This window comes from Leptosomus discolor, chromosome 5, assembly GCF_034619465.1.
Source record: "Leptosomus discolor isolate bLepDis1 chromosome 5, bLepDis1.hap2, whole genome shotgun sequence".
In the NCBI taxonomy this organism is placed as follows: Eukaryota; Metazoa; Chordata; class Aves; order Leptosomiformes; family Leptosomidae; genus Leptosomus; species Leptosomus discolor.
The window spans coordinates 60587291-60614381 of NC_141395.1; the positions used below are offsets into that span (position 1 = coordinate 60587291).

The following is a 27091-nucleotide window of genomic DNA, read 5'->3' on the forward strand; positions in this document are numbered from 1 at the left end:
TGGTAGAAGGATGAACTCAATGACTGCTCGCAGCTAATTAAAATGGAACACCATACAGTGCTCTTGAAAGTATTCAGTATTAGCCCTTTGAGTTTGTTGTTAATTAGTAATCAGAGAGAATTTTTTCCTAATACAGATTTTTCCTTTTCATCTTAAAAATAGACATAGTCCTTTCTTTATTCACCCCTACCAAAAAACCCACAACCATAAAACCATAAAATTACGTCAGGCTAAACAAATGTAATAAAACATTTAAGTATAAAAACAAAGTGCTCAGAAATTTGGCAAATAGTAGAACTCAGTGAGTATTTGGCCTTCTATTTATGCTTTATGGTATAGACTTTAATTACATGATCTCATAATAATCTTGTGTCTTGGGAAAGTTATTTCAGAGGCTGTTAAATCTGGTATCAATGCTGATTACCTGTCCACTCTTAACTTTAGGTATAGGTGATCTTATTCCAGAATAAAATTATCTGTGAATGGAATTAACATGGGTAGTTGATTAGGTTTGATTAGGGATCACTACCAGCCATAACTCCAGTTTTTATACCTCTCAGATACAATTTCAAATCCTTAAAAATAAATTATCTATACTGTCAATTGTACTGTTGCAACTCACACAGTATGGAGTGAGAGTTACTGAGACACTGATGGTTAGGAAAACTTAGATACTGTCAACAGACAGAAAGACATGCTGTTTATTTTAAGGGGTTTTGTCTCATACAGAACATCATTTCTCTGTTCAATGAGACATAATTTTGCAAAATGAGAAGAAATGCTATTGTGTGTTTTCCAGTCACCTATCATAGTTTGATGTAAGACAGAGAAAGACCATTATAATGCAATTGCATAGAACCTGTATTCACACTGGTCATAATTCTATCATACTCTACCAGCTGTGATTTCATAGGTTTTTAAAAATATATGGCACATAGGTAGTTTGTTTTGTAAAGGGTGATTGATTACATATATGTAATATGGGATAGGAACTTTCACTACCTTCAGCTTGGTTAGGAACTTGATGACTTAGTCAAACACAGCAGTCTGGAAAATTAAGGTATGTATGTTTGCACCCACCCCCTTTCTGTGTGGGTATTTCTGTGGTACTGACTATATGACTGTGTGTTAGACACCTTCATGCTTGTACAGCGTAACTTGCATACTGTGTGCTTGACAGGACAGTAAAGAGAATAGCTTAGGTAACATCAATAACAAGGCTGCCTTAGGTTAAAGTATGAATCTACCTTGGTTTTTTTTATTTCAACCAGGAATTTGCAAAAATATACATCTGGGTTTTACTTGTGGATGCTTAGTTCACTCTCCTGAGAGGTGGCAGAGTCCTGAGCCCCTGAAAACTATTAAAATATTTTATTTGCATTAGCACAATTTCCATAGAAAACCTTGAACAAATGTTATCTATAACACAGGGCTTAGGGTGCTTACTTGAAAGGTTCTGACCTTTCATGGTAAGTAATGGTTCATAATTTTCTCTTGGATTGGCGAAAGGAGGAATTAAACACCTCTTTCTTTATACCAGTTGAAGGTCTTACCATCCAGGTCTGAGACTACAAAGAGCATAAAGAAAAACAAATAAAGTTTCATACGACTGTGCTCATAACAGCCATTGTTTATTTATGTTTCAGGGTACCAACATGACAAAACCATTTTAGTTAATTCTACTGGAATCGATTTTTTTAAGTCTTTGGCACACCTTCTATACATTTTTTCTATGAGAAGAGGTTGACAATATAGATGGTGTCCCTGCTAATATTTTAATTGGAATTTTCAGTGTCATTATTTCAATTGGAATGTAAATGTCATAATTTTATCACAGAATTATAAAGCAGAAATGTATGTAGAGATTAGTTTTCACTGCATTGGCTTTCATTATAGCCTAAATCTCTCTCCCTATTAACAATAACCTGTTGGAACAGGTAGGTTTTAAATTGTTATTACATGCTAGCTAAACCTGAAGTCAAATAATTGAAAGAGCTATTTAGTTGCACATAATCCTATACAAGTAATGAAACAACTGGAAAAAATTCTGGTAACACAACACAAAAAAAATCAATAAGTAATCAAAACCTGAACCTTGAAAAACTGCAGTATATTGCATCACATCAAACAGTGTTTAATGAATAACTGACATTTAAATTAAAGCAGGCATATGGTACACCAGTTACTCAGCTCAGCACTCTTCTATATCATTACTGTTGTTAGCCTGGTATTAGATGAGCTTTGTCACAAGAGGAAGGTGATTCTTTGTTAATGAAATAAAAGAAATATATTTGGGTTTCTTATCATTAACCGTATTGTCCCCATTGTTTCCAACTATATCGGTGTTCCCTAATATTTAGACATGCTCTAGGCAACTGAGGTTACTGATGGAAAAATATCTTTCTTTCTGAGTTCTAAGTACTCTGAAATCCAGGTAAAAAGCATATTATCTGGCAAATTGTGATGTTTTTTTCCAAGCTGGAATAACATTTGTATTTTCTTCTGCACTTACTAAGGTACAGAGTATGCCTACTTGCTTACAATTTGTACACAGTTTTAAATAAGCTCTTTGAGAACAGAGGCTTGAACTTTTGTTTCTATAAAACCCAAAGCAAAACCAAGCAGAAGATGCTTTTAAAACCAATTATCTACCGAGATATGTCTGTTTTCTCTGCTTTGGTACTTACTGCCTTCTTTCCTGTGCTTCAATAATTTGATAACAAATTGGCAACAAGGAATATTAAGGGCTGCATATGACCATCATTACTTGCAGAAGGAGCTCATTGGACCAAACCAGAGATACAAATGAAAAATAACACAAGGACTTATTTAATCTTTGATTCACTCAAAAAATAATTTATGCCACAGACTGAGGGTTTGTATGTTATTGTGAATGTCTTTTGTTTGATGTTTATCTTTTATTTGAACAGCTTGTAACAAAGCGTGCATGTTTTTGTCTTGCTTTTTCCCCCGTTGTACCTTGCTTATACAATTGCAGCAGGAGATGAAGAAAACAAGCGTACTGGAGTTCATGAATCAGAAGTCGAGGCAGGTCTGTCTGACCACAAGTGCCTATCTCCTTTAGAAATATTTTCCCCTGAGCGTGTAGGAAAGCTTTACCAGCCAGCTTGTAAATATATTAAAAGTCAAAATCCAGATAATAATGATATCATTTTATGTAAGAACAAGACAAACAAATTCAATATGGCATAGTCTATTTACCAGTTTGCGAATGCTTAAAAATGCAACTGCAACCTGCAAAAAATCACTGAACTTTTTTACTTTTTTAAAGCCCTGAAAGTACTCTGTCACTAGGATCAAGTTACAGCCTTAGCAGTTCTGAGTGGACACCTCTTAGATGTGGTACCCTCTACTCTGCAGTGATACATTTTACAAGCAGGGTAGTAGACATTATTGTATCATGACAGGGTTTTTTTCCCCAGTTTGTGTAGGCGGACCGATGATGCTGAACAAAACCAGTAGGAAACTGCATTACATGGAAATACTTTGAATATTTTGTATAATGTCCCTCCTCCTGCTTGGAAGACACTTCAGTCGGTAGAAAAAGGAAGTTAGTGTGATGAGAACTGATAGAAGATGATCAAATCAAACAGATGCAAATATTTTTTCAACTCAAATACCGTTTGATTAAAATGTACAACTTTACCTTCTAATTTCAGAAAACACACACCATAAAGGTTCAAAGACGTGCAGAGATCTAAAGATTTTTTCCAACCATCATTTTTCTGCTTCTAAGTTTCTTTCTCAAAGGAAGAATCAAAAACGCATAAATGTGCATTTACATTGCAGTGTTAATAGGTTACATTCTGTTATCCCTGTTAATAATTGTCTGTGACAATACATCAGCTGTGGAGGATGTGGAATAGCAGCACAGATAAGCTTTTCTGGTTACAAATATTTGGGGCTAGACCAATGGTGCCTAAAAGTAGACAGTGCGGTACATATCTCAAGGCCCATGGAATGCAGCCCAGAGAAAGATAATACACTGAGCATATTGCTGCGGTTGCATGGGGAGAATTAAGTGCTCCAGAAGGGTGGTCCAAAAAATGACAAGCTGAGCAAGAAACACGTTTAGTACTATCTGCTAGGAAAATTACTAGCTACACATAAGCATGCCTAAAATGTCATCCCTGCTTAAAAGTGTAAACGCCTGAATCACACAGTTTATTTGGAATCCTGTGCACTGGACCCTACTTGCATTGTTATTAAAGAGAAGAAAATATGGATCACTATTTTCTTCTTAAAACAAAGTCAGGAATAATTACTGTGACAGGGCTTATTACTTGTTCAGAAATCTGGATGCTAGAGTAATTTCAAGATTTGGGAGCTGGAAAGAAGGATTTTATTTTTTGTTTCAGTTGTAGTTTTCACTTAAGCATCCCAAGTGCCCTTTGAGATCTTTGCCTTCCCGTTTTTCATTGTAATACAGTTCACATTTTTCTTGCTTTTGTTATGGTTCTGTCTCTAACTGTGTATTGTTCGCTGGTGTGTGTACTGTGTACTGTTTACTCTGCGTGTTTTGTGATAACTCAAGCATAGCGTGTGGAATTGTGCTAACATAGTTTGCAAAATATTTGTGTGTGCACTGTTCATCATGGTCGCTGTTCCAATTGTTAATCATCATTGTCTGTTTTTAATGTTATAAAGATTATGAGGAAAAACATCAAAACCCACCTGTTAATGGGCGAAAAGGCAAGTGGATGATATTGCTAGTGAATTGTGGGTGCTTGAGAAATTTTACTTATTTCTCGCTGCATGTGTGTGTGTTGCATAGTTCTACTAGTTCAAAATTAGTAAGTTCATGTCTGTCTAATTTTAATGTCTTGCTTTACTTCTTGCACTTAAAATAATTGTTTTCAACTGTGATTTTAAAATCTTTCTTGGAATCAAAAGCTTCAGATTATTTTGTTTTTACAGCTAATTGTATTACTGAAGATGTCATTTACACCACCTAGATATGTGATCATGTTGCATGTTTAGAACTAGTGAGATGGTTCTGTGCTTTTGCTCATTTAGGTATTCCCAGTCTGCCTTGCCGTAAGAGACCAAGTACAGTTTGCAGACATCTACAAAATTGTCTGCATTGTCTTCCACTTTTTAGCAGGTCTACATACTATTACTTCACTTGACTATATATTTTACAAGTTTGACACATTTTTGCTCGTCAGGTCTAGGAGAGCTGGACCATTTTAATTAGCATATACTGGTAGAGAAAGGCTTATGTAAGTATCATCTCTATTGTCTAGTTCTTCTTATGTTCCATATACTCTTCTATTTCAAATGCTGCAGAAATAAGGTTAATTCAAAGCACTGAAATGTTAACGTGGTGATATAGATTTATTATCTAAAAATAGAACAGGAAAGTTGCAATGAACAACCACAGCTTTGAAGTTTTTTTCGAGTTCATGCTTCTAAATTGCTTTGATAATTTTGAAGAAATCTGCTATTATTTTTCCATGTACTTCTAAAGCCATATTACATTTAGACTTTGCCTCATCAGTATCTTCTGTCAGTGAATGAAACATCAGCTTGATAGGCCTTGGCTTTATTAAAATTTGGATATTCACTCTTACACTTCCATCTCTACTGGCAGCCTACATGAGGAAAAGCCCCTGTTACACTATTACGGGCTTTCTATTCTCTAGAATGCCTTAGCAGAGGGAATACAGATGTCAGGAGAGCAGGGATTCAGTTTTGCCTGTGCTAGTTCATTGTGTTGCAGGGAAAATCACTTTTTTTTAACATGCTGCTTATTATCCAGTGTAGGCAGCCTGAATGAGGTGCCTTTGCAGAGAGGGCGCTGTGTCGGCAGCCCAGCAGAGCGATGCACGGGGTCACCTCCCTTACTGTAGTGGCTGTGCCAGCATAGTCTTGAGTGAATTCAAATGCTGGAAGTCTGCTGCCGTTAACTGTAATGCATGCTAATTACCAAATGGTTCAGTGTCTTATGCTTTCAAGAACCGAATTCCGATTCTGATAAGGTTGGAAGCTTTTGCCACTGACCTGACGAGGTTGACAAACCAATAATCGGTGATTAAGTCACTCTAAAGATGGTTTTGTCCTCAGTTTATCTTCCAGTCCTTCAATAAAACCAATATTTTGTATACTTAATGATAGAGCCTGAAAGATGTACTTTGCACAATAAACTAAATACTACTAACCTGTATTTAAGATAGTTTGGTTTCATATATTTATTAATTTTTCTAAAAGATGTCCATTTTATGTTTTAGAAGTTTCTTCTGCAGAACTGTTTTGCTCCGAAAAAATGGTCTACACCTAACATTCTATTTCAAATATTTACTACCAAAACTACATCCCTTTCAATTTTTCCTCAGGTCTTCTGCATTTCTGTTTCATGTATTTTGTATGACACCTTTTGATCATTTGAGATTGTGAGAAAAAGCTCCACGTAATTTTGTCCTTTACTGTCTTAATTTACAGTGCATAAAAGATGAAATAGTAACCAAAGAAAATTTTAAGCCTTTCAGGCTATCAAGTCCCTCATTCGTTAGAATATTTTACGTAATTACACAACAGCTTTGTCTATGTTATGGGAATGAGGAATGCTTTCCAGTTCTCATCTTCCAGGTTGAGAAGTGTCTGAAGGCTATTTATATCTTGAGTCTGTACTAAGACAAGACCCAAGTCACTGAGTGAGGACTTTCTGTGCATTCTGGTTTCTGCATGCATGGGGGCCCCACTGCTCTGTGAGCAGCCTGGATGCCTGGAGGATTAGAACTGAAAGTATGCTGTATTCCAGACTTGCTGCACAGTTTAGACACAATCTAAAGAATTTAGATGACTGAAGTGTAAACTAGGCAGAATAAAGGGACCCCAGTCAAAGAAGTGATGACAGATGGACCTGCTTAACTGACTGGCAGAAATACTGCATATGTAGACTTTTTTGAAAAACAAGCATGTGGCTGTCATGCCAGAGGGAACCCTCATCCTGCTGGCTTACTGAGCATCTTCTTCCATCTAAGACCATTCAGGATTACTGGGGATGGGGCCTACAATTTGCCTGAACTACTAAACATGACTACTGTGAGTCTCTTGTGGGCTCTCTATTACCCTGGCCCACTGACTCTAGACTTCACTAAGAGACCATGACAGCTTCTGAATTTGCATGAAAAATGGTACTGAATAGGTGTTTTGTTTGTGCTGTGAGAATACTTAACATATTCATATGTGTTATGAATACCTAGAGTAATACTACATTTTAATTAAATTCTATTTCAAGCAAAGTAAGGTTTAAGTAAAGTATAGACCTGTTGAGACTGTGGTAGTTGTAGGCCATATAACTGCAATATGCACACCGGGAAAATAGTGAAATAAGTTAAAAAACCCAACACAACAACACAAACCGGTAGAATTCAAGTACACATAAGATGCAAATTCTCCAGACTGAAGAATCTGTGTTCTGCTGAAATTCCTTGTGGTATAGGTGGCTATTTTATGACATTAGCTCTAAGACTAACAGAGAAATATGACAGATGGGAAAGAGTCTAACTACTAACTTGTCCATAAATAGCTTCAAATTTGACTTATTTATACAAAATGTGATGCGGCATCTTTTGAAAACACATCACAATATAAAGTAGCATTTCTAAGACTGGTACATGACAACGTGACGTCATTTTGTCTGCTAGTCAAACACAGTTTTTGGATTTATAAAATCTAACATTTTATAGGTAATGCTGAAAAATAGCGCATATGTTTTGCTGTGGACAGCATTTGCATGTAAAGATGCATGTAAAATTTGCATGTAAATGTGTATGTAAATTTGAGCAATAAGAAAACATATGCTATTAATTAGTAGTAACTGATTTTCTGAAGAAATAAATCTATATTTTTCGTCTTTCTGTAAGCCATTTATTCTATTTTCTGTATTGGTCGGTATTAGTGCTTAAAACTACCGACTTGTTTTCAGGATCATTTTTTGAACTGAATAATTTTTTAACATTTTAGAATTGTGCCATAAACTTCAATCTTAACTGCCCTTAAAAAGGGTAGAACACCTGTAATTGCTTGCAGAGCTTTTTTTTTTTTTTTTTTGGTGTGTGTGAGAGAGATGTATGGTCATATAATAATAAATTACCTTCCTGCATAGAAAACATTTGAGGACTTGCTATAAAATTGCCTCCTTTTCACTAAAGAATAAAAATAACCTGGGAGAAAAAAAACCAACACCAAGCTAAACCTTACATCCTGCATTCTGTAGGGTGGATTTGTAGGCTGTTCACATTTCCTTGCGTGCACAGAGCACTTGCTGACAGCCAGGGAATAGGAATACAAACTGAGTAGAGATTATGCGAGAGAGGTGCAGAACAGCAGATTGCATTTCGCTTCACATTTATATCGGCCATTACTTGTGATTTGCCTTATTTAAATTCATTAATCATTAGACTCTAGAGATGTTTTGACTTTCTTTGTATTTGTCTGTCATAGCAGTACGAGGATAACCATACCGGGTCTGCCTAAAAATCCATCTAGCCGAGTGTCTGGTCCTCAGCATCCCAGGCGTGGATGCTGGGGGAAAGGAATATGAGCAGAATAAGTGTATAGTAGTGCTTATCCAGGATACTGGATCCCAAATCTGCTACGACTTGCGCCTCAGGAATCTGCAGAAACATCAGTGGTATCTTTACACGGTGTCTTTGTCTCCCTCATAGGCTCTCTACACCCTTTCTCCTGCCTTAAATCAGTCACAACAACATAAACCTGCAGTGTTTATCCAAACAGGTGACTCAGTAGAGCTATTCTTCTGAGATACTCAAAATATGCTTATTGATAATAAGCCAGCAGGCCAGCTGTATGGCATTTGTTTCTAATGTGTTTTGGGCATATAACCAGAAGAGGGAGCAAAACTGACATGTTTTAAAAACATACAAGATGATATGAAACAAACAAGCAAATCCTCCCCCTGCCCCAAACAGTCCTGGAAAAAAAAGCCTTGATAGTGGCTTCAAAATAATGTATTCACTTTGTGATATTTAAATATACTCTACTCAATATTAATGTGTATATTTAATGTACCATTAACTGACTGTATTTTTTCTTCTGACTAATCTGGGAATTTGATTTTTTTTTGTTTTTCTTCGTGTTTTACAACTCTATTGTATTTATAAAAGCAGCAGCATGATACTTTGATTTTTAGCTATGGAAGGCTGTGCCTTTCATAGGTGATACTGTGACAAGTACTGTGACCTTGTTTGAGTACATCTACTATTTTTCTTCAAAATAAGCAATAGAAGATTCAACTCAATTTATCCCCTGTGTAGAGGGATCCACTAGTAAAACATTTTAAAAATAAGCTTAGGACAGAATTGATGGGATTTGCAGCTAGGGAATATGATAAGAGACTGCTACTGGACTAGGCTTGTTAAGTGATTTACAGCCACAAATCATTAATGTAGCCTTGAAGTCAATTTGAAGAAAACATTTCTGGAATAAAGGAATAACCCACAGTGCACTGTAGGTTACACCAGTAATGATAATATTAAATGTAGATATATGGAAATTTTTTTTTATTGCCTACCTAATGACTTCCATTAAAATTCTTTTAATGTATTCCCACTGCAGCCCCAGGGAAAGAAGCCGGAGGGGGCATTTTGCAGCATGTGTAGTTCAGTAAGGAAGATGAAATCAAAACAATAAATAATTAAAATATGTCAGAATTTTTATTGGAATTCTGTATTAGTTAAAACCACTATATAAGTGATGCCTACAAAGCCATTTATGAACACCAGTTAATTTATTTTAGAATGTTATTTGCATATCCCAACATTCATTTGCAAACTCCTTTCATGTGAAGGAGGGTGTGTGTGTGCGTGTGAAGGGGGTGTGGTGTGTGCATGTGGACTGTTTGTCTGGCTCATAGAACGCACAAAGGAGAGGTGCTGTCACTGCCTATCCTGTCCACACTTTATCAGCATTTAGGACAATGCACTAAGATGCAAGACCCAAATTCCTTTCACTCTTTGGAGAGACACAAACCATTGCATCTCAGATGAATTCTTTGAGCTCTAATGTATAGGATCATTCTTTAAATAACTCTTCCAGTGTATGGAGGAGAAAACGTAGATCGACTGTTACTGTGTCAAAAGAGGAAGCTAAAAAATGGTGTCCTCAGATTTGCTGCAGAAAGGTACCTGGAGAGGCAGGAGGTCTTGCTCTAAATTTGTCAGAAAAAGACTATGCTTGTTGCTGTTTATCTTTAGATATTGGACAAGTCTAGTTCCTGTTACAGTAGGGTAGGGGAACATCATCACTCTTTTACTGAGGAATCTGAAGGTTTCTCTGATGTAGGAGCAGCAGCAGTCTGGCATAAAGCCTTCATTGCTGACTTTGTGTCTCTTGGAGCTGGCCTCGATGTCATTAGCAGCGTACTGGTCATGCAAGGTGGGACTGGATTCGTTCCAGGTACAATCTAGTATGCCTTGGACAACTCATGTATCATGACTTGAAGCCATTTGCTTTCCCTGAGTAGAGGTTTCACATAGCTGAGAATATTTCTGTCTGTGTGAACTCCTGAGGCTGATGGTTTTGGTTTTATTTCCTTAGGGCCTTTGTTTTGTATATTAAAACTTGGATAACATGAATTTAGCCTTTTCTATGTCTTTAATTACTTCTTCTTCTTCTTGTATTCTTAATGCATGAGTTAAAGATCTTGAGTATCTGCTTCAAAACATAGTTTCTCAGCTTTTGACAGTTTATCCCACAGTTCTAATGGCTTGTTATTGTTCTACTTTGTGTTGAAGAAGCACCAGCCAAATCCGCTTCAACTCATTTTTACAGTAGTTGTCACCATATATTATTAAGAACATAATTCCTTTCTGAGCATTCATCTTGTAAAATTAAAAATAGAAAGAAGTTCTGAGGATTTTTCCTTTGCAGAAAAAGATGACTAAATTAAGTACGTCCTAATGAAAAAGTGAAGACTTTATGATAACCTAATTAAGTGTCTAAAAATAGAAATAGAAATTTTAGGTGCTGAAAAGAATATAAAAGCTGAGTAGACTTAATAAAGAAAAGCCAAATTCAAGTAAAAATAAAGTATATAAAATTGTTTCAAGCAAAGGGTAATTCTGAAAAGGGCTATGACTGTCTGTAGTGTGGAGAAAAGAAAGGAGGGGCGTAGTCTTTGCATAAGAAAACTCATCATTAGCATCTGGTATTTTGCTCCATCATCTTGTACTTCTGCAGTTTACTGCGTCATTCCAGTTCAACTACAACATTCCTGATGCTAAGTTGGCATGTTTAGAAATTCAGAAAAGCTGGATATATGCAACTTTTCTTATCATATATTATTTCTGTATTTTTAATATTGGATATTCTAAAGAAAAATATAAGAAATGCTGAGGTTGTACTTAACACTACTACCGGAGCGCACCATCACCCTCTCCCAGGCAGCAGAAGTGAGTATCATTCTCAAGAGGGAGTGGCACACCACCAAGTGTAATCCTGACACACAGCAGGGAGAGCCTGGCTACATAATTCTCTGTGGTGGGCAGTACCCAAAGCAAGGTGCAACAACTGCATCTAATGAAACAACTATGTCTAAAGATTGTACCATTCAGACTGTTGGGAGGAATCTGGATCAGTGCACATGTCAAATCACCACCTTTGGTACTAGAAGATTTGATGTTAATTGAAATATTCTGATTCAAGAATCCCATATTTTATATAATCTATATGAGGTCTTTTTGTATACATATTCAATAATTTTACACCTTTCTTTGTAAGTCAAAACTAATTATAACAACAGAAGACAGATTGAAGTTCGTTTGTGTGGGAAGTGAGAGTGGTAAGAGATGAATGATGAATTAGAAAACTGTGTAGTTTCTTTCCAAATATTTACAATCTAAGCAAAGCTGGTTAACACAACAAGGGGATGGATAGAGGCCCTTTGCCTTGGGGGAAAAAAAAGATGTTTTAAAGACTGTAATGCATATTTATCCAACCAGAGAGGATATGGGCAGCACTGACATTTAGCATTTTGCCTATTCATCAGCTTCTAGTCCCCAAAGAGAAAGCTCTTATTTAACAAACACTTTCTTAGCTTTGTAGAGCATGGAGATGGAATTGAATTAGAAAATAGTGAAGAAAAGGTTAAATATTAGAATAAATCTAATGAATATATCTATTTTTATTTCTCAGTTGAAATAATAACCATTACTAGCCAAACTCTTGCAATGTTCTAGAAGTCAATGAAGCTTTTTACCTGATCTGAAGTACCTCCAATCTGCATATACCCAATCTAAGTGTTGTACTTAACTGCTGATAAAATTAAGCAGTCATTTGAATTTAACGCGGACATGCCGTAAACATAACTTAAACTATAGAACAATGGCCTCTGCTGAAAGTGTTTACTTGCTCATACTATCACTTTTAGTATAAACATTGAAAAGTAGCCTATCCTGCTTTTTATAATAATTTTTCTCCTACCCGCCTTTTTAAGGTTAACATGTGGCAAAAATATTTATTCAAAGAGTTATATTTTTATTTGATATTTATTTCATCATGCTTGTCCGTTCAAGTGTTATTATAGAAGCACTTCTAGGGTGGTCCCAAGTAGGTTAATTATTTTCTACATACTTAGCTCTCAAAAAATTAGCAACGCTTAGGAAAGCTTTTCTTTTTGGTAGGGAACTTTGGTATGATAAGTGATTTTGGTGACTGAGCAAACTACAGTTTTTAGATTCAGAACTGAATCAAGAGTTCTGGGAAAGAACTCTGGCCAAGAAGGTCCTGTCTTCTAAAACTGCCATAAAGCTAGCGTGAAAATCACTCTGGGCTTCCTGATATTCTTCAGTATCTAGACAATTTCTTAGATATCCTGACCAAATCCTGTGTTTGAGTTTACTGTCTGCCTACTTTTTATCTTATTCTAGGCATCTCCACTATCTAACTTAAACTATTCGCTGATGTTTTTTCTTAGCAGTGACTATTCCTTAAATTCAAAGGCAGTTTTACTAAGGTCATTGAATTTTTCGGTGTTTTAGTTAAAAAGACACTTCTGGATTCATCCAAGAAAATGGAAGCATAGATGGCATCAGTAAATATTTTATTACTAAATGTGTATTTTCACAAAGAAAAATAAAGAGTAACTTTTTTTGTTAGGAAGAAACGTAATAAGATTTTATTTTCACAGTTTGGAAACAGAGTGTTCCTTTTGAAATTTCTTATTTAGTGCTTACTACACATGGTGCTTCAAAGGTGACAGTTTCTGTTTCAGCGTGCATATCTGTTGTGTCATGAAATCATTATATTGACAATTTTATTAATGTATTACTTGAAGCCTACAAATCCATCATTTTCAAATATCAAAGCTACCTTTTATGGGACAGCAGCCTGTCATAGAACAACAACAGACACAGATAAGAAGGCTGCAAGATGCCTGCAGATTACATTTTTACATTCTGAATGCCAGATATCCATCAGTCTCATTTAAAAAGGAAAAAAAAAGTCCTAGGCTGATATCACTTTATGGCAGTTTATTTTGAATTTATAAGATTGAAAATGTATTCCATGTCTATCGTGTTCTTCTCCATCACTGGCTATTTCTGTGACCATAAAAGTGGTTAGATTTGTGGGCAATGGCTGTGAGGAACTTCGCGCTTTGCAGGATCAGCAAAATAAGCAGACCCTTGACAACCCACAGTAAAAACGGAGTTTAAGGTATTGAATCTGTCTAGTTAATTGGTCTAGATTTGGGTTTGGCATGAGATACCAAAAGATTTAAAATGTATATGCTAACTACCCAGTTTAATTGTCAGAAGATGGAACACTAAAATATAGACCAAAAATATCTGACAACCTCAGAAAGACTCACATCTTGCAAGTCTAGAGAATGAAGTCTCTGTTTGGAGATCGTACGTGCTCCTATTCATAGCTCTTTTTCTGAGTGGTTAGGTCAGAAATTCCCGTTTTCAGTACAGGATCCATAATTAGCAAGAGAATTTTTATTGAGTAACTTAATCTACCTAAAACAAAAACTGAGTTTAAATCAAATCCCAGATTTAGAAAGTAAATCCAACATAATTTTGGCTTAACATTTCATTGCTAAAAATATTTTGTCAATTTAATGTAAACATACATGATTGCTGGTTCAGTTTGTTTTGTTTGTTTGACCTTTGCAAAGACTTTTTTACCAAAATATTTTTAACTTCCTTTTTAATTTACAGAAACACAGATATTGTAAGATGCTATAGAATATAGGATATAGAATAATAACTTTTAAGTATGGAAGAAATTATTGTGCAAATAAACTCCTGATTTTTTATTTAAATTATTAAATATCAAAGAGAGCAGAATATTCGACAAATTACATAGATACTAACTTTCATATAGAATGTTCTGTTCCATGTTTAAGATGTTTACTAATTCTCTCCACCACAGGCCTCTAAATTAGAGAATGAATCTAAATTTTTGCTATGTTAATGATAGTACATTTGTTTAGATCAATTTGTCCCAAATGATATTAGGTGTCTTATAATGTAAGTTACATAATATTTCTGATTTTTTTTTTTGGTTTATGCTAGAAGTTACATGGGAGGACCAGCAGAAAAAGGTGAATGGTACAATAACTGATGACAAACCATTGCCGAAAAAGAAACACCATTCTGAGCCAGGTTTGTCAGGGTTTGGAAAACCACATGAAAGCATGAGACTATAAAAACACATTTCATGCTTTTGTAATGCGTGTGTGCTTGATGTACCCTATTTTTTTTTTCACTCTGGTGTGAAATTTTTAGTATGTAGAGATCATTTAGATTACATGGTTCTGTTTTAGAGTAGCCAAAATAGATCTGCTTTTGTAAACAATTGTGTTAGAATGCACATGCGTTAGAAAAGTTCTGGCACACTATTAGACTTAGTTGGCTTTTTAGTTTTGAATTTTGTTATGATTTATGTACATGTGCAAGCCTCAGGAATCAAAGTATGAGTTATGTTGATTCTTATTTAGTTGACCAAACCAAAAGGTATCTACTGCATGTATGGTGGGAAAGTCATCTTCTGTAGACTTGAATCTGAAACCTTCTTGCACCATCACACATGGTAGAATTACATGTTCCGATGTAATGTTTTACACCAGCTGCATTTTATATCTCCACACATCTAGAGTTCTCAAATTGAAGAGGACTCTTTCTTCCACCATCCTGTACATGAATGGATTTCTTCTGAAACTAAAAACTATCACAAAATTCCACCACAAACATAAAGCACAATTCTTCAATTCTACCTTTGTTCTTACAGAGGCATAGCAATAAAAAGTAAACTTAGTAATAATCGTGATGATAATAATAGTAATAGTATTATTCTCTCCTCTGAATCAGACAATAAAAGGTCCTAATTATATGTGGTGGTTTGACCCTGTCCAGATGCCAGGTATCCACCAAAGCCACTCTATCCCTCTCACCCCCTCAGATGGACAGGGGAGAGAGAATATAACAACAGGCACGTGAGTCAGATAAAAACAGTTTAATGAAGCAAAAGCCATGCAGAAGCAAAAGAAAACAAAAGATTTTATTCTTTACTTCCCATCAGCAGGCGATGTCCAGCCACCTTCTGGGAAGCAGAGCTTCGGTACGCATAGTGGTTGCGCTGGGTGACAAACGTGAAGTGAATGCCCCCTGCTTCCTATTTTCCCCAGCTTATATTGCTGAGCAGATATCATATGGTGTAGAATGTCCCTTTGGTCAGTCTGGGTCAGCTGTCCTGGCTATAGCCCCTCCCAAGTTTTTACTCACCCCCAGCCTACCGGGGAAATGTAGAGGAAACAGCCTTGATGCTATGTGAGCCCGGCTCAGCAGCAGTCAAAACACTGGTGTGTTATCTAGCTACCATTCACAGCACGATGATGGCTGCATCTCAGACAGAACCATTACATTACATTAATTTATGCACTTGCAAAAGGCACTGTGATATTATGGTGATAAGCACACTGTAAGGAGTAGAGAAAAAAAAAGAAGAAAAAAAAAGAAAAAGAAAAAAAGAAAAAAGGAAAGAAAAAGAAAAAAGGAAAGAAAAGAAAAAGGAGAGAAAATAAAAGAGAAAAAAAAAAAAACCTTTAGATTGCAAGTTTCATCCTGTATTTAAAGGTTGATACACATCTACTCAAGTGAATGAGAATTTTTTGATTCCAAAAATGCATAGGTTCAGTTTTGGGCTGCATATCCTCTCCATTGGGTGTATTAGTTGTCTCACTTGCTCTAGTAAGAACAATTTTCCCAATCACCCAAGTTAAAGTTTACAAGGTTGGCCAATTATGCCACTTCCTAAATTAGTGCTATAATCTCAGTTTTTAGGCTCACCTACATGCTGACCATTTCCAAGGTCTTTGTTGAAGCTCAAGTATTGCACAGCTGAAAGTGCAAAATTGAAGAAAATCAGCAAATTTGGATTGACTCTGTAACCTAGGAATTAGAGAACCTAGCTGCAAAAGGCCAGACCTGCAGTTGCGTTTCCCATTCCATGACTTTTTAATGCATCAGAGGATGTTACAAGATAAAACAAGTACTGCTCATAAGAGTCAGGATCAGAGTGTAATGTACCTCCTTTTCCAGCTGAGTGGTTTAACCGTTGCAGGACACATACAAAATAAAATGTCTACAGATCTTCACTGTTGCCTTTCCAGAGTGGGTTCTGCAGAATAATACATCTGCCCAGACTTTTCCCTTCCATGTAGTTAGATAAGAACATTATCTCCATCTCCCAGCTGAGGTGGGCTTAGAACTGGTCTAGGTGGATGGTACATTCATGGTTATTAGCAATACTTTTTTAAAGCCATCTTCCCCATTTTTTAGAAATAGGAGCTGTATTTTGTTAGATGGCTGCTCTTGGGGCATTCTAGATTTTGGAACATGAGTGAAATCTTGTATTTATAAGACAAAAAACCCCCAGGTAGAATAATAGAAATCGGAAACAAATATGGACATTAAAAAGTTGTCACTTTAGAAGTGTTTTGTACGTTAAAATAATATTTATCTGACTTTTATCTATTTTTCCCTCTGGAACAGTACCACTGATCTCCAGTGCTACAGAGAATACACAGAATTTGCTTGGAAAGCCACAGTCATAATTGCCGAAGTCTAGAATAGATAAAAAGTTGAGTAAAAATTGCTTTCTCAACTCTACAGTCCTAGGTCTATCTGTGAGAGTTGATGCCTGATAAGAGTATAAATTCTGCTCAGATTTACGTTGTCTTCCATGGTATGTTCACATGGGACAATGATAGGTGAGGCAGAAACAACATCTGAGGTGGTTCTGAACATTCTACAATGAGCACCAAATAGTGCATCCTTATATTCCCAGGATGCTTTTCCAAACCGATTCTTTCGTGTCAAAAAGCCTTATATTCTAAAGTGACAGAAGTGAAGGGGTAGCAGTGTAACAAATCCTTGCAGCTTCCAGGATTTGCGTTATCCGCTGTGTGTGGTGCACTACTGTCCCCTGTGGACATCCCTGTATCATTACAAACTCTTAGTTCATTTTCAAGGCATAGCAGCCAGGACATCTGGAAGGAGGTGCCATAAGACTGTACTCACCTGCATGTTGAGATATATGACCATGATCTACCAGTGGTGTAGCCTGATGGAATCTACCTAAGGAATCTTCAAATTCCTTGGAGATTGCCAACATGGGATTTACCCTCTGCACAGGACTGTGCTTTCTTTCATCTAAAAATGCTTTAAAAGTTCTGTTTGCACATAAACCAGCAAGGTGATAATAATACAACTTAGTCCCTGGCTGCAGTTCACAGGCTGCAGAGAGAAGCAAGGAGGAACACAGGCACTTCATATTGCTGTTGCCCTGTTTTAATTGCCTTTTCATAGAAAGATTTTTCTGCTACAGCCTGTTATGGAGCTTGTCCCATTTTTAAGTTCAGTTTGTCTGTTAAGAATGTAACCTAATGAATCACATGGAAATAACCATGGCAGTATTATAGCTAAGAAAATCTGTGAGAAAAAAAAAGATATTGATTACATAAATACCTTGAGTGAAGAACTGAGACTGTGAGCAAATTGTAGAAAAACATAAATTGATAATAAAATAATTCCAAATATCAGAAAAAATGACAGTTATACTGTATCATGTGAAGCATTAATATTCAAGAAATATGCATTACTAGAAATGAGATTAGCAAATTTTTTGGAGGACAGTTTAAGGTCATTAAATACAGGAGTGAAATCATTCTTATGTTTCAGGCTTTTCAGTAGAAGATGCTGATAAAATTCCTGATGTCCTGAATGTCAGAAATCAACATGTTTTCTTAGCAATGCCTGTAATCTCTAAGTTCTGAGGCAATTTGCAAAATTATTATTCCATATATTACAAAAAGTGAGTTATATTTATGCAAAGTTTTTGAAGGACTGGAAGGGTAAAATTGCAGAATCACAGGTAAGCATATCATCAATATTCAAGCCATGTCTTAAATGTGCATGCCCTTCCTTTAGCCAATGTCAGCACTCTGTCGGAGAATATTGCATTCTCAGGACACCACTGAATCAAAGAGTATGTGGAATAGTTATTTGTTATTAAGCATTTCTACTTTCAGCACCCCTGCCTCTGAACTGTAATAGATGGCATATGAAAGAAAGTGAATAAAGCTTTTGTCATAGAATCACATTTCCTTTGTCGGTGAAGAAAAAGAAAAAGAACAGCACAGCATGCAAACGTTGTCGCATGGGTTTGCATTTTTGTGTGTGAGGCCTTAAGAGAAGAAGCTGGAAAAGAGGGAGGCTATGGGTAGGGAACGTGTCCTGTATGGATAGAGGTAAGGTTAGGCAAGATACTGTTTTTCTCAAAAAGCAATTATTTTTATCTAATATTATCACTAGTCTCTCTCAAACCCATTAGGGTTATTTAAAGGAAGAAAGCACATAGTTTAAGGTACCAAGGCGGTGATACTCGTTTCTGTTCTCTGTCAGTTGTTTTTGAAGTGTTCAGTCATTCTCACTATCCAAAGTTTTGGAAGCTGAAGAAAGTCTAGCAAAATGTTTCTTCATCCAGAGATGGTACAGGTGATGCAGAAACTACCTTCGTGAGATAACAGAGGGAAGACTATAGATTTCCTCCTGGTTTTCCTACTTGGAGACAGTAGATTTGACAGTTATTATCTGGAAACTATGCTGTAATGGCATCATTATCATTGCCTGTTGAGAAGATTGCAGTGTCATCAAATATCTAACCTTTGCCACAAACACTTTAAATTTCTAAGCAACTGTTGAAGAACAGAACCGTGGGAAAAGTGCTGACTTATTTTAATATGATTGACCAAAAGGAGACAGAGTAGTTGAAGTGGCTTTATACATCTTAGAATGGAATGAAGTAAAAATGAAATGTCCTTGTAATTGGGGGAAAGACAAGTTTTGGAGGAATCATAACAATGGTAGGTTAAACACATCCGAAAATAGAAAGGTAATGCATGCTTACAAATGGTAAGTCTTTATGTATATGCATCGGCTTTCAATTTGAAGGGAATCATGGCTTGTTTTATCCATGGAATATTTATGTCTCTCTCCTGGGTGGAAGTGTTCCTTAACTGTACATAGATAAAGCCTTTCAGCAATGATTTTAATGTAACTATAATTTTGTAGTTTATCTATTGCCATGGAATCAGTTGAAGGAGTAAAACAGTAAACAAAAACACTTCAAAACAAAGTGATGGTTATTTTCAAAGAAGTTTGTAGTCAGAATTGAACGTATGATAGATAGAAAATTATTAAAAGGGAGATATGTTTAGAAATGAGGAGTGAATGAGGCTGGAATAAAAAAAGTAATGATAAGACACAGAGAGATGGAGGAGCATACACTAGTACTTCATATAGTTGGCATCATAAATATGAGATAAATCAAAAATTATGGTTAAAGAAGAAGGCTGGTATAAAATTACCAGCTTGTGAGGAGAGGAGTGAAATGGAGTCATGGGCTAGTTTATGATTGCTAAAAAGTGACTGGGCAGTAGAACAGTTTTTCAAAGAAGTGGATTAGGAAAGGGAGGAAGAAAAAGTCCATGGCTCTGATGCAAGTTTCAGGTGCTGTGGAAGGGCTGAGGAAGCAGGTACAGAACAGGAGCTTGTGAGGATGCTGTGGAATCTGAAAAGCAGTGAAGCAGGTAAAATTTACAAAAAGTTCTGCATGTTGCATCTATGAGGATCTTTTAACGTGTGACAAGTGAGAAGTAATGTAGATTGAATTTATGGCATGACTTATAGTTTTCTTTAAAAAAAAAAAAGTGTTTGCACTCATTACATCAAATTTAGGATGACTTATCTAGCCTTTATTGACAATAGAGGGTGTATTTGTATCTATGTTGTTAGGTGCCTTTTCTGAAATGGTATTGATGTTTGACTACCGAAACCACCTAACTTATCAGTGAGTTTTATTATCTTTTCAGGATTTATGATATTTCAAATCCAGTGTGTAACTATAGTGCATTAATGTTTGAAGTGTTACTCTTTTGTCTTTTTTCCCCTTTATAAAATTATAATGTGAACTTTATTCAGAGAAACAAGATCATAAAAGCTCTCTCTCTGAATTCCTCATTTAGTCAATCTCTTAAGACAAGAAAAAGTAATGCAGTCTACATGGTTTGGTTTGATTTATAGAGTTCATGCTACGGAGAATATTTAAGATTTTTTCTTGTATGTTGTTTTCTACCTTCTTCACTATTATTCTTACCTTTGGGCAGGAATAACCCACATTTTCCATATTCTTACCGTCTTTACCTAGCATACGTTACATATAGTGTATATTACATATAGAGTATGTTATGTAATTGCAAAATTAAATGTATTGCTTCTGTCTTCCCTGCATTTTCTTTATCCTACTTAGTCCTCTGCTTATATTTTTGAGGAAAAATGTCAGCATTTTGTGTGTATGGATTTACACAATAAGAGAAAGAACTCACTTTTAACTAGTAGGGTATTACCTCATTAAAAAAAAAAAAAAAGAAAAAAAAAAAAAAGAAGTGTGGAACAGGCTCTGTATTTACAGGAAGGGTGACTGGAAGATGTGGCTTAACACTGTCAAAGAAGATTGAGGAAAACTGATTTTGTTCACACCTCCATGTAGTCAAGTAACCTTTCACTCTAAATCTTCTTTTAAGAAGATTTAGAGTGCTCTTAATTGTGCTGCTTTCTACTCTTCTTCTTTTATCTGTATCCCTAAGCACTGCAGAGTTTGAATGGTGTCAGGGAATATCTTTCCTGAGAGTTAGATGCATTTTGTCATTCTTCAGGTCTAATCACATCCAGACTAATGACATATAGTTATGGAACATACAGACTCCATGGGACGTTTCTATCTTAAAGTCTCATCCATGTTTTAAGATTATGCCTAATCGATTGTGCTATTGCACATCTTATTTTGAGAAGAGTGTCCAGAAATGAGGCTTTCCAAAACTGGAAGCCACAGAAATTTCTGAGACCATGTATGCAGTGAAAAATCTTTGTTTTTAAGAAGAGAAAACTGCAATGAAGAAAAGCCTTGAGGAAAAAAACCCAGTAATTAATTTACATCTCTTTCTCCTATGCTGCTTTTAGAATTTCAGATGGGCATGTTTGCTGTGTAAGGTTTCAAGCATGTTTTTTTGAACACTAAGTTCCTAAATATTTCTCTTTAATAAGTGACATTACTTACAATGAAAAGTTCTGTATCAAAACATGACAAAATAGATGGTAATTATTTTATTTTATTCAGACTTGGAGTACAATACCTGGTTTTCATTTACTTTATAAGTTTATTCATTGAGATTTTAATTTTATTCTAAATCTGTGTATAATACCCTTATACATCCCACTTTTGTATGTCAAGATGAAAAATTGATCCAAATAAATGCTAATTCCACAACAAAGCAATAACTATGCAATTGGAGACTGCCTATGGACTTGATGTAAATTTAGTAGAATTTTATTTCATGATTTACTGCTCAGATTTTCATGTATTTGTATCAACAAAGATCTATTTTAGTGGATTACATGCTACAGAGCCAGAAAAATTTCAAACTATTGTTTGGAATTTATGGCATGGCTTCTTAATCAGGAGGACATTGATTCACATAAGTGTTATTGTGTCTAAATTAATTGGTCTGTTAGTACTTCCTTCTTATCATCAGTAATTGAAAGACATTGGTACATTATCATGCCACAGCTTCTACTAGTTCATTAATACCTGCAACAGTTAATACAAAAATATTATAGGTCGTTTATCTCAAGAGGTGAGATATCAGCTGAACAGGTGTCCACAGTTAGAAGATAATAATTATCTTTTCTTTTCCTCTCTGGCCTCTACTTGAATTATTCTTCTAATATATTTGATCAGTAAGAAGTAATTGTAATTAAAAATTACTTTTTTTTCCCTCTTTGATGTCTAAATAATTTTTTAATGACAAATACTTTGCATGAGGACTTTTAAAAATACAAATTTAAAAAATTATTGGTACATGTGACTGATATGCAGCCAAACACTGGTCATTTGGTTCTAAAATCTTCAAAGGGGCCTTTCCTGGTATTCAGTCACGTCCATGTTGAGCCCCACTGACACTACTAGAATGCCTTGCATTACCATACCAGGCATATTCCTGATTTGGAAATAATGTGATTCTAAACACACTTGGAAATTTCTTGAGAAGGGTTTGTCTTAACACAGTATATGTCTCAAAGCTATGAATTCTTATGGATAGTAAAAATAATAAATGAAGTATAAGGGGATCATGATAGAGACTTACTAATAACTGCTTTTGACATAGTGGGAGCGGTCACTTCAGGGCTATAGATATGTAACAGAAAATATTTTTCAGAAAATTTTAAGTATACTTTAGCTGGGTTTTAGTGGTGGTAATAATGATTTATTTATTTAACAGTTATAGTAATTTTAGCTACACTATATTAATACAAGCTGTAACACACCAGATGGAAATGAATCTTTCTATTTGCTTATTTGTATTTTATCCTATGGATTCATTGTACTTGCCCAGATAAAAAGATATTTATTCGCCATTACTTTTTTTAAACATGTGAATACATAGCATCTTTTGTCAAAACTATCAGCTGCTATGTTTTCATATTACATATCTCATATATAGCACTTATGTCTGTTCAATCTGTAAGAAATTTTAATTGCCTAAAAATGCATTCTAAATATATATGTTACAAGCTTCTTGTATTTACAACAAAATTTTGGTATAGTCTTGGCATTTGATAGTAGATTAAAATTATAATCTGCCAGCTATAGAATAAAATTATTTAATTATAGAACATAGTGCTTATTGGATGAAATTTAGTCTTGTCTTTCATTTAATTTAATTGATTTATGTTACTTATTCTAATTTTGCATTTTTCAACGGGATCTTGGTATTGACTGTAAAACATGGATAAAATCATAGCATATTTTTGTGGTGTATGAATTTTTCTGGAATTCTTAATCTAACATCCGCAGTGTTAATGAATTATGAGCAATGTTTTGTGACTCATTAACAAACTGCACCTTGAAATTAGATCAAGCCTTATAGATATATTTTTTTCTTATTACTTCTGATGCTTTGTGGAAGAATGCATTTGTGCTGCTAGTGATGGTAGTTCACAGTTCTTTGTGATTATTATTACTTTTCAAGATGAATTCCTTCTTTTGCTACAAATAGATTTTCAGTGCAGTGAATGACACTGTCCCTCAGATGTTCTCCATGTCTGAAATGACAGTGTGTTTTTGAATGTGAAGTAATAAAGTAAGTAATGAGACAGTTGCTTTGGCATTTGACTTGCATGCATTTACAGTAACTTGGAATTCTGTGAGATGAGAGTAACGTTTGGTTCTGAAAAAGTATCTGCTGAGTTGACCATGAAAGTTAATAGCTATACATTCTCTTTTCTCACGTTCTGTATTTTGGTCTTGATAATATTGCCTTTGGCAGAGTGTTAGAATAATGCAGTCCTTTCCAGAGTGTGTTATGTGGATTCTGAAATTCTTGAGCTTGTATATCCTTTTGAAAAAAAAATCTGTTTTCCGTTTTGGATATATGACATTTGGTTCAGCATAAATTACAACAATTTAATAATTGAAAAATCTAATAATAGACTTCCCATTGGTAACATTATACTGTATGTTCAATACTTGAAAGAGAAAAATAATACTTGTGTTTGAGTATATAACGTTCCAAAAACCAGTCATGAACAAAAGTGTTTATGCTAGTTAACATACCTTTTACTATCCAGCTTTTTCTTCAGCTTCATTGCAAGGATTGACTTTGCTGTCAATTATAACTTTTATTATTTCCTCAGCTCCTATACTAACCCTGTCTTTACTGTTCTCTTTCAATAACAGTAGTTTAACCACTTCTTCCTCAGCTTTCTTTTTCCTGCTGGTGTCTATGATTTTTTTTTTCCCCATTTACTAACTCTGCTCTGCAGACTTCTCTCTAAAACAATTTTTGGCCCTTTCCCTCAGTGTCAGTTTTAACCTTCTGAATACATCCTCTCACGCCCATCTCCTTTGTCTATGTCTGTACATTACACGATGTGATCACAGAAGAAGCGGAATCATCAAGGAGAAGAAACTCAGGTCTGTCTCTTCTACTGCTTTTCTCTGTGTTATTTTTTCATTTTACCTTTCCTATAGACTTTCTCACAGTTCACTTCACATACTTTTCACTCTCTTACCCCTCAATATATTTAAATATTGGCAAACCATAAGAATTTAAGGTGTTTATGTAATTTTTATTATGTTTAAACTATATACTCAACAAAAAGTGTTAAAAGGTAACTGATAACACAGGTGCTATACCTTAAGACTTTAAACTGATTTGATTTCTATCATATCAGTTATTTCCCATCTCCATTATCTGTAAATTATCCTTTAAGCTTCCAGCTAACACATGAAAACAATCTACAATTTGTTTTATCTTTGATTTGCAAACTGCTAAAAATTATGTAAACTCTGATATAATGAGTTATTTTTCACCCTGAGGAGGATACAAATTGAGAACTGAGTAATTTTAGTAAGTTAAATTTCATGCACTGGAATTTCAAACTTAGCTTAATTGAATAAAAACTATTTTGGTTAGAAGTAGAGTTGTCAGTGATCAAAGGCTATTTTCTCATGCTAAAAAGTGTAAAACATAAGATTGTGATAACGAGAGAGGGAGAAGTCAAAACATTGAAGGAGCTCTGACTTAGCTGTATTGTTCATGGCTTTTCTTTCATATTGTGCATTATTTGTGATTTCATCTTTCTTAACAAATTTTAATCTGCCATTTTATTGAATTTTCCATGTACTTTATATTACTGGCAGAGAACTAATGTCTAGCAAGGCATGCTAGCTCTGAAAATGCAGAACCCGGCTTGTTCAGTTGTGCTATGTCAGAACAACAATGCATTTTCCAATATTTAAGTTAACTAAACTCACCTATAAAGTTTAGATTTTACAATTATTGTGTCAAAGCTCCAATTAATTTCCTGTGCCTCTGCTATCATCCCAACAAATTAGAGAAGCCACTTCGATGCTATTCAGTTTCTAAAATCTGAAGCAGTTTTGGGGTACACTCACTGGTCCATTAAACTTAGGTGGTATTTAGTCAAACATTTTTGTCTTTTCTCTGCTGTGGATGGTTCCTTCAGAACTCAGGTTTACTTGGATACTACTCTTGTCCTAATCAGAGTCAGAGGTTATCTTTATGGAATCTTGCAGATGTTATTTGCTGTAGTTTTCATAGTAAACAAATCTCAAGACAGAAATCACTTAAATTACAGGGGAAAGTTGAGTATGCATGGAGAAGATAACTGGTAGTGTGACCTGAATTCTACCTTCTGTAAACCACCACTATTAGAAATTAATCAATTATGTTGTAGAAAGACTGAGTTTACTTGCCTTGTGCGTACAATCCATTCCCAGTTCCTGTGCAGTGATTCTGAATCTCTTTAATTACAAAAATCAAATTAGAGGACTGGGTGACCCACTTCCTATCTGTTCATAATAAAAGAAAAGGAAACTTGTGGACCTTTTTTAGTCTAGAACCTTCCACTGATTGAATCAGCCCATCTGATTCTTGGGGTTAGAAGAAATCAGACCTTAAAATTACATCCAGTGTCTCAGGAAAACAGAATTTTTCATCACCTATTTTTGTTGAACATATGTGAGAAGGCAGTGCCTGTGTATTATTAACTTTTTTGGACTTTCCCATTCAGGTGCACTTCTACAAAACACTGTTTAGCTCATCAACAGTGTTAAGTAAATGTATTAGGCACTGATAAATTTAACTGTCTAACACAGAAATGCAAAATCATAATCAGCAGTGAAGCTGAAAAAGTTATTACTGCCCTTAAACTCAGGAGCAGATAGTTTATTTTGTGCATAGTAACATATTTTCAGATGTTAATTTGAAACAAGTATTCTTCCATATTTTACCTCAACGATAAAATAGCTTACCCATTTCAGTACAAAGCACTTTGAGCAGCTGTGCACACAGCTAAAAGCAAGGGTGACATTTCAAAGGCACACCTTTAGAAAGATATGTTTTCCCATTGTTTTAGAACTTTCTTTAGAAAGTGTGAAACTAGGATTATCCATTTACAGTTTTCATTAAGAAATGCTTTTCACAGTACTTGCCGTGTTACCAAACATTCATGTGAATTAGCTATTGATTTTAGTTGTTATTAGACCAAGAGGTGTGAAAGCTAAATATCTGAATATGTGCATATTATAATAAAAGAAAACATTGCCATTTCCTTTCTCTCGATATTAATTGCAAAAATGAGAAAATTTTATTCCCTGAAAATTATCTAGATTTTTTTTTGACTGAAAAGTCCTGTGACAGTGGATGCAAAGTTTATGCTGTGTATTTCAAGCACAAAAGCAAGTTCAGAAAGATAACGAGCAATAATATATTTATATAAATTTCATTATCTGACAGCAGTGCAGCTTGATAGCATCCTTAATGACTAAACCATGTTTTCCTTGGGTGAAGGAGGAGCTTTGTGATGCAGAGTTTTCACAACTTGTTTCTGATATCATATTTTGGAAATAATTTAATGTTTCATAGGTTTTAAATATTGTGAAAACTGTTAGAGAGGCA

General features: G+C 35.1%; 1 protein-coding gene across 39 annotated transcripts in view; it reads left to right on the forward strand.

Annotated features, from left to right (window-relative positions):
• Positions 1-27091, forward strand: part of RIMS2 (regulating synaptic membrane exocytosis 2) — a 478829-nt gene that overhangs the window by 347758 nt on the left and 103980 nt on the right. For 12 of the 39 annotated variants that reach the window (XM_086465565.1, XM_086465572.1, XM_086465563.1 and 9 more), the window contains one exon: positions 24550-24582. The exons of 24 other annotated variants lie outside the window; for them this stretch is intronic. In XM_086465565.1, coding sequence (XP_086321691.1) covers positions 24550-24582 — 33 coding nt within the window. Of the gene's footprint in view, positions 1-24540; positions 24583-27091 lie in introns of all 39 variants that reach the window. 3 more of the 39 variants (XM_086465567.1, XM_086465577.1, XM_086465579.1) reach the window with 2 other exon arrangements.